This window comes from Galeopterus variegatus, unplaced genomic scaffold (genome assembly GCF_000696425.1).
Source record: "Galeopterus variegatus unplaced genomic scaffold, G_variegatus-3.0.2 Scaffold1127, whole genome shotgun sequence".
Taxonomy (NCBI): domain Eukaryota; kingdom Metazoa; phylum Chordata; class Mammalia; order Dermoptera; family Cynocephalidae; genus Galeopterus; species Galeopterus variegatus.
The window spans coordinates 336354-352190 of record NW_007727238.1 but is presented as its reverse complement, the minus strand read 5'-3'; the positions used below and the strand labels follow the sequence as shown (position 1 = coordinate 352190).

The 15837-nt window shown below is 50.5% G+C and overlaps 2 protein-coding genes across 6 annotated transcripts in view; both read left to right on the top strand.

Moving 5' to 3' along the window:
• RBM10 (RNA binding motif protein 10) overlaps positions 1–6247 on the top strand; it is a 28655-nt gene extending 22408 nt beyond the window's left edge. For 3 of the 5 annotated variants that reach the window (XM_008575003.1, XM_008575001.1, XM_008575005.1), the window contains 16 exons: positions 79–255; positions 622–782; positions 958–1055; positions 1154–1241; positions 1901–2087; positions 2181–2323; positions 2430–2547; positions 2634–2725; positions 2822–2986; positions 4455–4604; positions 4693–4758; positions 4834–5022; positions 5106–5180; positions 5502–5608; positions 5684–5813; positions 5902–6247. In XM_008575003.1, coding sequence (XP_008573225.1) covers positions 79–255; positions 622–782; positions 958–1055; positions 1154–1241; positions 1901–2087; positions 2181–2323; positions 2430–2547; positions 2634–2725; positions 2822–2986; positions 4455–4604; positions 4693–4758; positions 4834–5022; positions 5106–5180; positions 5502–5608; positions 5684–5813; positions 5902–6027 — 2072 coding nt within the window. In that variant the 3' untranslated portion in view covers positions 6028–6247. The remainder of the gene's footprint in view (positions 1–78; positions 256–621; positions 783–957; positions 1056–1153; positions 1242–1900; positions 2088–2180; positions 2324–2429; positions 2548–2633; positions 2726–2821; positions 2987–4454; positions 4605–4692; positions 4759–4833; positions 5023–5105; positions 5181–5501; positions 5609–5683; positions 5814–5901) is intronic. The other 2 variants (XM_008575004.1, XM_008575002.1) reach the window with 1 other exon arrangement.
• Positions 6248–13016: 6769 nt separating this feature from the next.
• UBA1 (ubiquitin-like modifier activating enzyme 1) overlaps positions 13017–15837 on the top strand; it is a 23243-nt gene continuing 20422 nt past the window's right edge. Inside the window, exon 1 of the mRNA XM_008574999.1 lies at positions 13017–13145. The gene's annotated coding sequence lies outside the window, so the exon portion shown is untranslated. The remainder of the gene's footprint in view (positions 13146–15837) is intronic.

Below are 15837 nucleotides of genomic sequence, written 5' to 3'. Positions count from 1 at the left end.
GCATGGAATGGGGAGGACGGTGACCAGCAGTGGAGCCTCCCCCTTTGTCACCAGCCTGTCTCCCACTGCCCCCAACAGAGGCAGAGCAGAAGCTGCCGCTCGGCACAAGGCTGGACCAACAAACACTGCCGCTGGGCGGACGGGAGCTAAGCCAGGGCCTGCTCCCCCTGCCGCAGCCCTACCAGGCCCAGGGAGTGCTGGCCTCCCAGGCCCTGTCCCAGGGCTCAGAGCCAAGCTCGGAGAACGCCAATGACAGTGAGTCTGTTCTTTCTGCCTCTGTACCCAGGGGGTCTGGGCTGGGCTCACCAAGGCCAGGGAAATGGTGGTGAGCAGGACTTTGTCCTCACAGAGTCTCTGCCTGGTGGGGGGCTAGACCCGTGATACAGGGAGAGCGGGGGCGGTGGGGGAGCAGCCCGACTGACTTCAGGAGTGTGTTGGGAAGGTTCTCAGTGGATGAGCAACCAGGCTGGCATCTGGACTGACCAGATGCAGAGTTTATCCAGGAGGGGAGGAAGCAGCAGGTGCAGAGGCATGGAGGCCAGAGGAGAGGGAGCAGGGGCCTCCGCAGGGTGGGCTGGAGCAGAGCATCGGTGCCCCCTAATGCTGAGCCCCTCCCCACAGCCATCATTTTGCGCAACCTGAACCCACACAGCACCATGGACTCCATCCTAGGGGCCCTGGCACCCTACGCGGTGCTGTCCTCCTCCAATGTGCGTGTCATCAAGGACAAGCAGACCCAGCTGAACCGTGGCTTTGCTTTCATCCAACTCTCCACCATCGTGGTGAGGGCGGCACAGGGGGGGGCCGGGCAGCCAGGGTCCCGGCCCCCGGGGTGGGGAGGAGGGACCCTTCTCCCGGCCCCCTCCCCTGCGCGGCCCCAATCCTGAAAACGGGGCAATGGAGCCGGGGGCCTCCCCGGGCCTGACCCTTCTCTCCCTGCTGCCCCTCCTCCCACAGGAGGCAGCCCAGCTGCTGCAGATCCTGCAGGCCCTCCACCCACCGCTCACCATCGACGGCAAGACCATCAACGTGGAGTTTGCAAAGGGTTCTAAGAGGTCAGCCCCACTTGTGTCCCTCTCCAGCTTGCCCCTGGCCTGGGGCACCCACCTCCAGGTCTCCCATCTCATTCCCAGTCTCTGACATCCTCCCCCAGGGACATGGCCTCCAATGAAGGCAGTCGCATCAATGCTGCCTCTGTGGCCAGCACTGCTATCGCTGCAGCCCAGTGGGCCATCTCACAGGTACTCAGACCCCCTCTGCCTGCAGCACCCCAATACTTGGGCTTCCTCAACCTTCCTGCACCCGCTCTGTGAGCAGGAGGGCTGGCTTGCTCTCTGCGGACACAAAACTCCCCTGCAGTGGCTGGTGTGGGCCCCTCTTCCCTGCTCCCTACTCTCTAGACCCCCTGGTACATGCCTACTCCGTCCCCACTGCAGTCACCTCCCAGGCACTCGTTTATAACACTGTTGTGGTTGGCATTGTTTGGTGGGGTTTTTTATTGTCCTGAATTGGTACAGTATATTCCATATTTCATATATATGTAATGTATATATCATAGTCCTGAATAAAAAGGAATTTATAAGTGGTTGAAGGATAATTGGGAGAAAAGAATAAAGAACCGGGAGGGTGGTGGTTTCCTTGGTCTGACACCCAGTACACGCACCACACACACCATGGTCAGCCCTGGGAGCTTGGCATGTGTCTTTTTTTTCAATCTTGTTTTTGTCACTGCCCTGTTCTCTTGTGCCTGGGCGCCCCTCACATTTCATTTATCTTAAGGATGCGTGCTTTTCTGTCAGATAGAAACATTAGCCCCATGTGTAGGACAGATGCTTCTAGCAGGTTCTCTATCCCCTGTGCCCCTTCCTGTTCTAATGAGCCCCTTCCACCTGCCCCTCAGGCCTCCCAGGGTGGAGATGGTGCCTGGGCCACCCCTGAGGAGCCACCAGTTGAGTACAGCTACTATCAACAGGATGAGGGCTATGGTGGCAGCCAGGGCACAGAGTCCTCCCTCTATGCCCATGGCTACCTCAAGGGCACCAAGGGCCCTGGCATCACTGGAACCAAAGGGGACCCAGCTGGAGCAGGTGAGCCTTGAGCCTTGGTGGGGGCCAGCAGGCATGGAGTTCCGGGTCCCACCATTCACAGGCATTCTTATCCCTCCTTTTCCCTTCTTACAGGTCCCGAGGCTTCCCTAGAGCCCGGGGCAGACTCTGTGTCACTGCAGGCCTTCTCCCGTGCCCAGCCTGGTGCTGCCCCTGGCATCTACCAACAGTCTGCAGCTGAGGCAAGCAGCAGCCAGGGTGCTGCTCCCAATAGCCAGGTGAGTGAGCTGTAGCAGTGTCCTGGGAAGGCAGGGGGCAGCCTGGGTAGGCAGGGGTGGCATTGGCAGACACTGAGTCCTGTGCCTGTGTCTGCCCCATGACCAGTCGTACACTATCATATCACCCGCTGTACTCAAGTCTGAGCTCCAGAGCCCCACACATCCCAGCTCCGCCCTACCACCGGCCACCAGCCCCACCACCCAGGAGTCCTACAGCCAGTACCGTGAGTAGCTGCAGCCGGTGGGTAAGGGGTGGGGAGTTCTTAACAAAGCAGGGAGGAGTGTGACCTCTCTCCCCTTCTCCCCGCAGCTGTCCCTGATGTCTCCACCTACCAGTATGATGAAACATCTGGCTACTACTATGACCCCCAGACTGGCCTCTACTATGACCCCAACTCCCAGGTGATAAGGCAGCCCGGGTCAGGGGCAGCTGACCCTGCAGGTCGCCTTCCCAAGGTCTTCCCTCATGCCTCCTCTCCCCCCCCGCCCCGCCCCTAGTATTACTACAATGCTCAGAGCCAGCAGTACCTGTACTGGGATGGGGAGAGGCGGACCTATGTTCCTGCCCTGGAGCAGTCCGCTGATGGGCATAAGGAGACGGGGGCACCCTCAAAGGAAGGCAAAGAGAAGAAGGAGAAGCACAAGACTAAGACAGCCCAACAGGTGAACACAGAGGGTCCAGCAGTGACTGTGTCATCTCTGCCATCTGTTGCTGAGGGGGCTGGGGTGGTGGGTGGATGTAGATGTGGGTAGTAACTGCTCCAGACAGATCAGGCCCCTGGTCCAACTCCAGTCTTTGCTACGTGGCCTTGAGCCAGAGCAGTTTCCTCGGTACGTGGCAGGGCTACCCACCTGTGAGATGAATTGTGCCATCCAAATGAGTCCTGTCAGCTTGCCTCTGTCCCTTAGTGGGAACCTCACATGCTGCTGGTGGATGTACAGGCTGAGTCTCCCTTACCCGAAATGCTTGGGACCAGAAGTGTTTCGGATTTTGGATTTTTTTCGAATTTTGGGATATTTGGATTATACTAACTAGTTTAGCATCCATATTCCAAAAATCCAAAATCCTCCAATGAGCATTTCCTTTGAGTATGACCTTTGTGTGTCAAGTCAGTGTTCAAAGAGTTTCAGATTTTAAGGGCCGGCCCGTGGCTCACTCAGGAGAGTGTGGTGCTGATAACACCAAGGCCACGGGTTTGGATCCTATATTAGGGATGTCCAGTTGACTTTCAGATTTCAGATTTTTGGGTTAGGGATGCTCAACTGCTTATGTATCCCAGAGAAATTCTCACAGGCCCATAAGGAGGTGGGCAGGCAAAGAGCCATTGCAGTGTTCTGTGGTAGTGGGCATCTGGGGGGAACCTCAGTGTCTGTAGAGAAAGAGTATGACAGTCTGGGTGTGACATTTAGAAGCAAGCACTAAACATCCCTGCTGAGTTCTAAAAATGGTGGTGTGCATAGGGGGAGCCTTGGAATATGGAAGATGGCATGGCATCATGCATGTAAATTAAAATGCAAACGAATACTCTATGCATTTTAGAATGCTAAAGTGGAAGCACGCTGCAGACGTGATGGTGTGGGTGCCTGTCAGAAGGGGCCACAGCTAGAGAGGGGTTTGATGAGGAGCACTGGGGACTTGCACTGCCACCTCTCTCACTTTCTGCTTGTTCTGTCTCCATCTCCTGTTGTCTGCCTTCTATATGGGCCAGCCACCGTGCCCAGACTGCTTCTGTCACCTGTCATTGCAAAGCAAAGGGGGTGGGGACACGGGGTGGGGGCATTCAGAGATGAGGTCAATAGGGGCCAGGGTGCCGAGTGCCTCGCGGGCCATGGTCATCAGTTTGGGTTTATTCTTGGTGTGATGGGGAGCTAAGGAAGGGTTTTAAGGTGGGTGTTGGGGGGAGGGAAGGTGTTTGTAAAAGAGTGTTGTGCTTTGAGAGAGGGGCAAGGGTGGGATCCCAGAGGCCAAGTGAAGCCTGTTACGGTGGCTCAGCCTTGACAGACATGTAGGCAGTCAGCCCGGACATGAGGCAGCAGGGCAGGAAAGGTGGTGGGCTGCTGTGAGTGCAGTGGGTCGATGGCCCCAGCAGCTTGAGGCTTCTGGAAGCCTCACCCCCACCCTCACCCCCAGATTGCCAAGGACATGGAACGTTGGGCCCGTAGTCTCAACAAGCAAAAAGAAAACTTCAAAAACAGCTTTCAACCTATCAGCTCCCTGAGAGATGACGAAAGGCGGGAGTCGGCCACTGCAGATGCTGGCTATGCCATTCTCGAGAAGAAGGTCTGTTGTGGCCATCCATCTGTTTTCCCCCCTATGATCTTGTCATTACTCCCTGGAGTCCCTGAATTTCTGTGTCCCTCCACCCCAGGGAGCACTAGCCGAGAGACAGCACACCAGCATGGATCTCCCGAAATTGGCCAGCGATGACCGCCCAGTGAGTGCCTGGGGCAGAAGGAGGCAGGGAACTCTGATCTGCCCAGGCCTGACCGCCCACTCTCACCCTCACTAGAGCCCACCGCGGGGGCTGGTGGCAGCCTACAGTGGGGAGAGCGACAGTGAAGAGGAGCAGGAACGTGGGGGCCCCGAGCGGGAGGAGAAGCTTACTGACTGGCAGAAGCTGGCCTGTCTGCTCTGCCGGCGCCAGTTCCCCAGCAAGGAGGCGCTTATCCGGCACCAGCAGCTCTCGGGGCTTCACAAGGTGACGGGTGAGGGTTGCCTGGGCATCCTGGCACTTGGCCCACCCCAGCCCAGCCACTTCACTCCTTCTTATCCCCCTTGCAGCAAAACCTTGAGATTCACCGGCGAGCCCACTTGTCAGAGAATGAACTAGAAGCACTTGAGAAAAATGACATGGAGGTGAGGTGTGACCCATTTCTGGACTCCATCCCCTCTGTCCTTTCCCAGTTCCTATCCCTTCAGGGAGCCGGAGTTCAAGTTCCTTAGCGAGGTACAGCCTGACTGCCATCGGTCATCTCACATCCTATCCCCACAAGGCTTCGCAGGTCCCCCAGTCTGGCTGCTTGCACCCATCATGTCCTGACCCTCAGGACCTGGGACCTGTTAGCTAGATTGAGCTCCCTGTGGGACCCCACCCCTACCCATGTCCATATTTCCTGAAAACAGTGACCAGCTCCCCAGCGCTCATACACACATACACACACACACACAAACTTTCAGCAAATGAAGTACCGGGACCGTGCAGCTGAACGCAGAGAGAAGTATGGCATCCCCGAGCCGCCAGAGCCCAAGAGGAGGAAGTATGGTGGCATATCCACAGCCTCCGTGTGAGTGCTCAGGGCCAGGGGAAGGGGCCTGGGGCTGGAGGCCAGCTGCTCACTGATGTACACTGTCCCCTGCAGAGACTTTGAGCAGCCTACTCGGGATGGGCTGGGCAGTGACAACATTGGCAGTCGCATGCTCCAGGCCATGGGCTGGAAAGAGGGCAGTGGCCTCGGCCGCAAGAAGCAGGGCATTGTAACACCTATCGAAGTGAGTCTCGCACAATCCCCATCCCTGTCCCCCAGTGCTCGCCACTGCGTCCCCCACCAGCCTGACAGAACCTGCCTCCCTCACACAGGCCCAGACACGGGTGCGGGGCTCTGGCCTGGGTGCCCGGGGTAGCTCCTATGGGGTTACCTCAACTGAGTCCTACAAGGAGACACTGCACAAGACAATGGTGACCCGCTTCAACGAGGCCCAATGAGCAACTGCAAGAGTGACTTCTGTATATGTTGGGTGTCCATCCCCAGGCAGGAGAAGATGAAGTGTTGGGTAGTCTGAGGAAGGCCCTGTTCCTATCTGCCAGCCCACTCCCCAGCCAGAGAAGTCCAGACCAAATCAAACTTGGAGTTGGTGACTTTTGTTGGAAAATTGGGCTGGTATCATGTGTTTTTTGTAATAAAAGTTAAAAAGTCTACATCTGATATCTCTTTCTCATGCCCTAGTGTGGTTTGTGGCCCACATAGACATGGGGACACAACAGATGGACAGGGGGCCTTGTCAGGGTGAGTGGCAGTAGTGGCATTCATAGTGTCTGGCACATGGTGGCTACTAGAACATGGGGTTCTGGCCTGTGCCCCAACCCACAAGATCCTGGTCATGTCCCCTCTCTCCCTTGTTGGGGTCCAGCAGATCATGTTGTACCAGAAAGTACAGCACCACCAGGCTTGAAATCCCCTGGGTCAGAGCCAAGACTGGGAACTCCTCCCCCATTCCCTGTCCTCACAGCACCCCAGCTGCACTTGGTCTGCAGTCCCAAAGCTAACCTCTTGCACTGTGCCATCCCTGGGTCTTAGGACAATGCCCTCAGGCATCTCCAAGTAGAAGACAACGGACACTCAGGTACCAGCTGACCTGTGGCCTTCTACATGCTGATGACCACAGAGGGGTGGAAATAGAGGAAGCTCAGCCTACAAATCCCAGGTCCCAAGGGATGCCCCTGGGAGGACAATTCAGGTCCACTCTCGTCCCCATCCTTTCTGTGGCTATTACCACAGCGCCCCACCCTTCCAGTCACTGCTGACAGGTCTGCAACCTGTGATTCCTAAAGATGTGCTTCTGCACAGAGGTTGTGGATGCAATAGAACACCAAGCTGTGGCTGCCGTCTTCTAGGCCTCAGTGCTGGGCTGTGAAATGGGGCCAGGAAACACCCACTTCCCCCACATACATGCTCATGAGACAAGAGGGTGGTAGGGAGGTGGTGCTGGAAGAGCAATTGGTGTGAAGCTCCTCACCCATTTATTAATATGCACTGTGACATCACCCTGCAACAGTTGTGGGAGGTGGCATTAGAAAGAAAGGGGCCCCTAGAGGTGCGGTAGTGCTGATCTAGGGTGGAGGGTGTTGCCCAGTCAGGGGAGGGGGTGGGAGAAAAGAGAGGGAAGGGAGAGAGAAAGGAAATAGGAATAAAAGGAGGCTACTGAGCCTCAGTCTCAGGATGGGTGTGCTTTGTACCTGAGATGACCCCACATTCCTTTCCATCTTCCCACCCCAGGACACTGCTCCCAGATGCTGATACAAATACCAACATAGGTGAATCTCACAAACATGTTTTTTTTTTTTTTTTTTTAAAGATGACCGGTAAGGGGATCTTAACCCTTGACTTGGTGTTGTCAGCACCACGCTCAGCCAGTGAGCGAACCGGCCATCCCTATATGGGATCCGAACCCGTGGCCTTGGTGTTATCAGCACCGCACTCTACTGAGTGAGCCACAGGCCGGCCCCTCACAAACATGTTGAGTGACAGAAGCCAGACACAAAAGAGTACATACTGTATGATTCCATTTATATGAAGTTCTAAATGAGGCAGAACAAATTTACGATGATAGTAGTCAGGCCAGGGTTGAGGTGGGGAGGGTGTTATTCACTGGAAAGGGTTGCGAGGCAGCTTTCTGGAATGATGAAAAGGCTCCATATCTTGACTGGGGTGCTGGTCACACAGGTGTATACCTATGCAAAAATCCTACAAGCTATATAATTAAAATCTGAGCGTTTTATCATATGTAAATTATACAAAAAGTTGGAAAAAGACCACCAGAACAAACCTCAAGAAATAGAAGGATATACAGTCGGACTTCTGTATCTGCAAGTTCTGCATCCTCAGATGCAACAGCAGATATAAAATGTTAAAAAAAAATACAACAATGTAAAATACAAATAATACAATGTAACAACTATTTAATAGCGTTTACATTGTATTAAGTATTATAAGTAATCTAGAGATGATTTAAAGCATACAGGAGGATGTACATAGGTTCTATGCAAATATGCCATTTCATATCAGGGGGTTGAGCATCCTAAGATGTTGGTATCCGAGGAGGGTGCTGGAACCAATCCCCCTGAGGATACCGAAGGACAATTATAATGAAGAGCAGAAACTGATGAAACAGGAAGCAAAAAATGACATTAATAAAAGCAAAAGCAGAATCTTTGAAACAAAAGAGGAAAGTCAGACCTCTGGCAAGACTGACCAATTAAAGACAGAAGATGCAAATGCAACAGAGCTTTTGAAAGCAATATATCTGAAAGTCTAGATGCAATGAATATGTTCCTAGAGAAATATAAAATGCCACAACTGTTCCGTAAAGAAACATTACTTGAATCACACAATAAGTAATAAATCAAAATGGTAGTCAAAAGCTTCCCTCTCCCCACCAAAAAAAAAAGGGCCCGAATGGGTTTTATGGGTGCTTCCTACCAAATTCCCAAGGGACAGTTAATTCCTATCTTATAAAAGTTGTTCTAGATATTAGAAAAAGAATAAAAGGTGTTTTTGTTTTTGTTTTTTGTCTTTTTCGCGACTGGTAAGGGGATCGCAACCCTTGGTGTGGTGTCGCCCACACCGCGCTCAGCCAGTGAGCGCACCGGCCATTCCTATATAGGATCCGAACCCGCTGCGGGAGCGTCGCTGCACTCCCAGCGCCGCACTCTCCCGAGTGTGCCACGGGCTTGGCCCAAAAGGTGTTTTTAAAAAAATTATTTTTAGGGCCGGCCCAGTGGCTCACTCGGGAGAGTGTGGTGCTGATAACACCAAGGCCACGGGTTCGGATCCATGTATAGGAATGGCCGCTTAGCTCACTTGGGAGAGCGTGGTGCTGACAACACCAAGTCAAGGGTTAAGATCCCCTTACCCGTCATCTTAAAAAAAAAAAAAAAAAAATCCTGTCTTTTAGCTATCTTGAAATACACGATACATTATTATTAGCTGTAGTCAACCTACTGTGTAATGGAACACCAGAATTTATTCTTCTTATCTAACTGTAACTTTGTACCCTTTGACCAACCTCTCCCCATCCGCCCCTCCCAAAAGATGTCTATTTTATGAGGCTATTGTAATTTTGATCCCTCAAACAGATGTGATAAAACAAGAAGAGAACATTTCAAGCCCACTTCACTTACACCTGTAGATATGAAAATCCTCAATAAAATATTAGCTAATGATGGAGTTAGAAAATCTATGGATGGTAAAACTAGTGGGTTAAATTTTGCTGAGGAACAGGATATTTACATAGACTCAATGTATCTCCCCATTAGATACTTCATAATTCCCAGGGAGAAAATAGTAACTTTACAGGAGAGAAACAGCAGACACCATCTAAATGAAGGGAACAGTATTAAAGTCATATGCCACCTGATAGGTTGAAATGAGAAGGACACAGCATCGCCTCTGCGGTCTTCCTACCCAAGATGCAGAACCAGAATCTAACCATGAGGAAACATCAGACAAACCAAAACTGAAGGACATTCTACAAAATTACTGGCCTGTAGTCTTCTAAAGCGTCAAGGTCATGAAGGTCAAGGGAAGGCTGAAGAACCATTCTAGACTGAAGGAGACATGCCATCTGAATGTTCAAACGTCACCTCCTTAATGAGGCTGCCCCATTTAAAATCCCCAACCCTCCCCCACCACACTCCCTATGCCCCCTTTCTTGAGTTACTTTTCTCCATAGCACTTCTCAACTTGTAACATACAATCATGGATCGTTTAACAACGGGATTGGATCCGAGAAATGTGTTGTCAGGAGATTTCATCATTTTGTGAACATAACACCACTTACACAAACCTAGATGATACCACCTACTTACTACACACCTAGGCTATATGGTTATAGCCTATTGCTCCTAGGCTACAAACCTGTACAGCATGTGACTGTAACTGAATACTATAGGCAATGGTAACACCATGGTAAATATCTGTATCAAAACAGAAAAGGTAATGCCTTGTACTATGATGTTACAAAGACTACCACATCTCTAGGCCATAGGAGTTTTTCAGCTCTATATAATCTTATGAGATCACCATATATGCGGTCTGTCATTGACCAAAACATTATTATGCAGTGCATGACTGTACTATATTTTTTCCTTATTTATTTATTATACTTTATAATACTTTCCTATAAATTTTATAATAAACCTTACTTATTATACTTTCCTTATTTTTTTTGGCGGCTGGCTGGTACAGAGATTGAACCCTGGACCTTGGTGTTATCAGCACGATGCTCTGACGCTGAACTAACCGGCTAGCCCTTCCTTATTTTGTAATATTCTTTGTCTCCCTCACTAGAATGAAGCTCCATGAGGGAAGGGACTTTTGTCTGCCTTGCTCATCACTGTGTCCCCAGTGCTTAGAACAAGGTTTGGCACATGCCAGACCTTGGAAGCAGGAATAAATGCACACAGTACAGTCTGAATCACACATCCTCAAGACTCCATTTTAAAATGGCTAAGGCTTGGGCCGGCTCATGGCTCACTCGGGAGAGCGTGGTGCTGACAACACCAAGTCAAGGGTTAAGATCCCCTTACCGGTCATCTTTAAAAAAAAAAAAAAGGCTAAGGCTGGCGGGTTAACTAACTCTGTTAGGGCGTGGTGTTGATAAAACCAAGCAAGGTCAAGGGTTCAGATCCCAGCACCAGCCAGAAAAAAAAAAAAAAAAAGGCTAATACATAAAGAGTTCCTAAAAATCCATCCCCCTAGGGATGGATTTGAATGTGAAGCTATGAATGAATGGGCAAGCATACATTGCTGGAGGCAATGCAACTCTCTGGCTTGTGAAAGTCCAAATCCTGCCTCAATTACTCCCACTGATACATTTGAAGACAAATGTTAACATGTCCAAAAAGGAACTCCTGATCTTGCCCCACACCTGCTCCTAATGGAGTATTTCCCATGTTTGTTGATAGTAACTCCATCCTTCCTTCCAGCTGCTCAGGCTGGAGACCTGGTGGGGGTCAGCCATGACTCCTCTCTGTTTTTCACACCCTACATCTGGCATCTTTATCTCCAAAATCAATCCAGAATCTAATCCCTCCTCACCACTTCCACTTTCACCACCTTGATCTGATCCTCTATCATCACTTCCTGGACTCCTGCAGCAGCCCTTCCACTGTTTCCCTGCTTCCACTCTTCCCCCTACAGCTTTATTCTCTCTCCATACGGTGCGTCTAGACTGCTTATTCTAAAACATAATTTACATTATGTGATTCCCCTGCTTAAAATCCTTCTGTGGCTCCCCACAGATCTTAGAATAAAAACCAAACATCTCAGCCTGGCTTACAATACCCTACCTGACCTGGCCCTGGATCTCATCTCCTGATGCTCTCCTTTCCTCACTCCTCTCCAGCCATACAGACTTCTATGCTCTTCCTCAAATGGGCCAAGATTCTTCCAACCTCGAGGCTTTGTGCCTGATGTACCCTCAGCCCAGAATGCTTTTCCCCCGTGTCTACACAGGGCTCACTTCTTCACTTCGCATTCCCTCAATGCTCACATGCTCCTCCTCAGAGAGGCATTCCCTGGCTACTTTAGATGGGTTATCAGGCAAGGTCTCTCTGAAGTGAGGCAAGAGATAAATAAGAAGGAAAAGATCTGAGGGAAGAGTGTTCTTGACTATTGCAAGGGTAGTCAGTCTCCTTGCTATGTCCCCAGTGCCCTGCAGTTAGTAAGTGCTCGATAAATCTTTTTTCTTTTTTTTTTTTTTCCTTTTTGTCTTTTTTTTACTGACCGGCAACGGGATCGCAACCCTCGGTGTTGCGCCCGCACCACGCTCAGCCAGTGAGCGGGAACCTGTCTCCACATGGGATCCGAACCCTCGGCGGGAGAGCCGCCGCGCTCACAAGCGGCGCACTCTCCAGTGCGCCACCGGGCCGGCCCGATAAATCTTTTTTCAAATAACAAATGTGGAGGTCGTTGATAGGATATAAGATACAGAATTTGGGGTAAGGTGATAAAGGCATTTTCTGTTAAATACATTTGCTGAAACATTACCTCAGTGAGGTGATGTTCAGTGAGGTGATGTTTGAGCAAACTATCTAAAATTGACCACACTGTCAAAATTGCAACTTGTCTCCATAAATTTCCTCTTACCTTGTTCTATTTTTCTCCATAGCATTTAGCAGTTGTCATATCTATACAATAAATATTTACTTATATATTTAACTATGTAATATATATTCACACAATATATAATATACATAACATTTTTAATACAAGATTATTATATACTAAGATGTAAATCATTTACATATTGACACTATCATGTTATATAAAACATGTCCTGTAAGGACTACATTTTATGTTATTCATTTTATTATATATAATTTATATTATGTAGTCACAGCTATTATATACATATTTATATGTGAAACTATACTTTTTACTTATTCGTTATGTTTATGGTCTGCCTCTCTCACTAGAATATCAGTTCCATGAGGGCAAGGAAGAATCCCCAGCACCGGGCCCACAGCTTGAGCTCCATAAATCTTACCCCCTCCCCCCTCCCTCCCTCCCCTCCGTAAATCTCAAATGAACAAACTCGTTTGGCCACCTGAACCTCACTCTCCCCATCTGTAGGATGATGATGCCTTTCCATGTGGAGGCACCACCACGTTCCATTCCCTTTTCCTCCGCCTCCTCACCCCCTGCCACCCCACCCCCACAGCACGGCTCCCGGAATTCCACACCCCAGGCTTACATTTTCCCATATTCTGGCCGCTGATTGCCCACCACGTGCACCAGGTACTAGCCAGACAGGACTACCACCCCCAGCATGCCTCGCGCGTTCGGGACGGACCACAATTTGTAGGGGAATCTGAGTCTGAAACGGGCACCAGTGGCGCGGGAGCAGGGGCCGGCTCCCCTCTAGCACGGCATCTGTGGCACATCCCAGACTGGGGATTGGGGGAGCCTCCAAGGCCCCGCGCTTCCGAGCTCCGCGCAAACTCTGGCTCCTCTTGTACGGCGCAGGTGGTTTTCTCTTTCGTTGCCCCGTGGCTTCGGTTCATCTCCAGTAGGAAGGCGAGGCTTCTGCCCGGCACAGGGGGTGAGCTGGAGCATCGTGCCCCCAAGCCCCTGGACAGCATTTGGAGGAGGGCGCTTCCCTAATCCCAATTTTGGAGATCCCCTAATGGGCGTCTTTGAAGGCACCCAGCCCGGGGTGGCATTTAGGGGGTGTCTGCTTTTGAGGAGAGCCTTCGGAGGAGGCGTTTGGGGACCCCGGGGTGGGATTTGGACGTCTGTTTGGGGGAGTACCCCTCGGAACCAGGTTTATACCCCTCGGAGGCAGGGTTTAGGGGGGTGTTTGGGGAGACTCTTAGGGTCCGTGTGTGGGAACTCTGTCTGAGGCAGGATTTGGAATGTTCCCCAAGGGGAAGGCGAAGTTTGAGTTTATTAGTCAAGGAATTTGGGGAGTGCTTGTTTCAGGACGGGTCCTGGTGATAGCGGCAAAGTCCGGGACCGACGTGGCATTGTTGGAGGTATCTATATAGCCTTTGTGACCTCTGGTTCTATGATGAGGTCCCCCCCGCGCTTGGCTACTCGGGACTGCGAGACTGCACGCGTCGGGGCCCACATGTTTTTAGGAGAGGAGCCCCCAGCTCAGACTAGGAAAGGACGCCGGAGCCCTCTCTGCTAGGCTCTTCCTGAGCGGACTGAGTGCCACGAGTCTTGGTTGGCTGTGGCTTCATTCATTATTCATGAGGAGGCGGGGCTGTGGCGGGAAGCAGATTTTTTTCCTCTTTAGCACCTGGTCCACTGGAGGTATAGGCTTGTCAGTTATTCACCAGAGGGCGTATTGGCGTACCGAAGGGGTGTTCTGAAGTCTGCCACGCAAACTAGAATTCATTGATTAGTCATACGGTGAGTAGCGCCCCGAGTTTTCAGTGGCTTTTCTAAGGGCGCTGTACATTATTTCATGAGTGGCGTGGCTTTTACAGCTTCATCTGCACGATCCGCGGCCAGCTTTCCCTTACAGGTTCTAGGGTTTAAGCCTTGTGTCTAGCGAAGGGATGAGGCATTGTTCATTTCTTATGGCCCAGTAATTCCAGATTATCAACTGAGGCTCTGGATTCAAATTCCATTGATCCTTGTCAGTTGTGTGATCTTTGGCAAATCTTTCTGTGAGCCTTAAAAATGGGTATGAGGATAATGGTAAGAAGATTAAGGCTGGCCGGTTGTTAGCTCAGTTGCTTAGAGCATGGTGCTGATAATACCAAGGTACAGAGTTCGATCCCTGTACCAGCCTGCCGCCCCCAAAAGAAAGAAAAGAGATCTTCACAACCGTCTCAGGAGGTAGGTTAGGAAACTGGGACACAGGAACACTAAGTAATTTGCTTAAGGTCACACAGTGAGTGGCTGAGCCAGGGTTCAAATCCAGTCAGTCTAGTTCCAGAGTTTGTAGTTTTAACCAAATGCCGTAATGCGCCCCTTCCCCCACCAATTTAATCGTACTACTACTACTATTAGTCATATAGCATTTACTATGTGCCAGGCACTTATTCTAATCCCTTTCTACATATTTACTCATTTCAAGTCCATCACAAGGTAAGTTACTGTTATTATTCCCATTTTGTGTGTAGGGAAACAGTGGCCCTAGTTGGGGCTTTCTCTAGTGGCTGTGATACCCTCACTCATAACTAATTCTGTATTAATATAAATATATGTTTACATGTGTCCTTTATATTAGTATATAATATTTTAAAGAATTGAACAGTGCCTTGTGCCAGCACAGTTCTATAGCTCATTCCATAATTGGTATTTTCTGACTTTCACAATACGTTTCACCTCTGTGAGGTGGATGAGTTCTACTATCCTCATTTTACAGTTGTGGAAATTGAGGCACCTGCCAAAGGCATGTAGTGAGTCTGGATTTAGTTGGACCGAGGCAGCCCTGGTTCCTGAGCACTTAGTCGGGGGTGCGGAGGAGGGGCCCCATTCCCCCTGGCTTTCCCCTGTGGCTCTGAAACGTCGTTTTTCATTATTCGTAAACAGGAAAGCGTGGCCATGTTGACTTGTCTATAGTATAATCCCTATTGCTGGGGAGAGGGCTGTCCTGAGTGTTTCTGTCCATCCAGCCTCATGCACAATTCATGAATTGGGTGGGACCTTTCTTGACTTCTCTGAATCTCCAGGTTGAGCCGCTGCAGCACCATTATTCATTATTCAGGAGCCAGGGGAGTGCGTTTTCCCTGCAGTAGCCCCATTTCCCTGCTCACAGGGTATTAGATGCTGCAATAGGCGTGCCTGCCCCTTTTGTTCCAGCCCACTAGGCGTCATGCATTATTCATAAATAAGATGTGGCCTTGGTCTGCTTGGCTTCCGGGCTTCTGCAGTCATTCATTATTCATGAGCAGTGGGGTGTGGCTTCCATGTTTTAACATCTGCTTTCCGGTCTCCTGGTCTCAGTCAACCAACCACACGACTTAATGCATAATTCATAATCAGGAAGCGAGGCCTTGAAGTCCTTTCTTGGTTTCTATGACAGGCTAGCTGCAACAATTTATTCATTATTCATGATGGGGCGTGGCCTCTTGTTTTACCTGTTTTTCTAGTTACTGCCACAGTATCCACCAGGTGGGGCTGTTCCCCTTCCTACCGAACGAGTCCCAAATTCATTCATGCATTATACATGATTCATGATGGGCGCGGTTCGCCTGCATCCGGGTTCCTGGGGGTGGGTCCCAAGGTTTTGTTCCGGCCTTGGGCTTAGCGGCCGCCATCTTGTGTTGCCGGCTGGG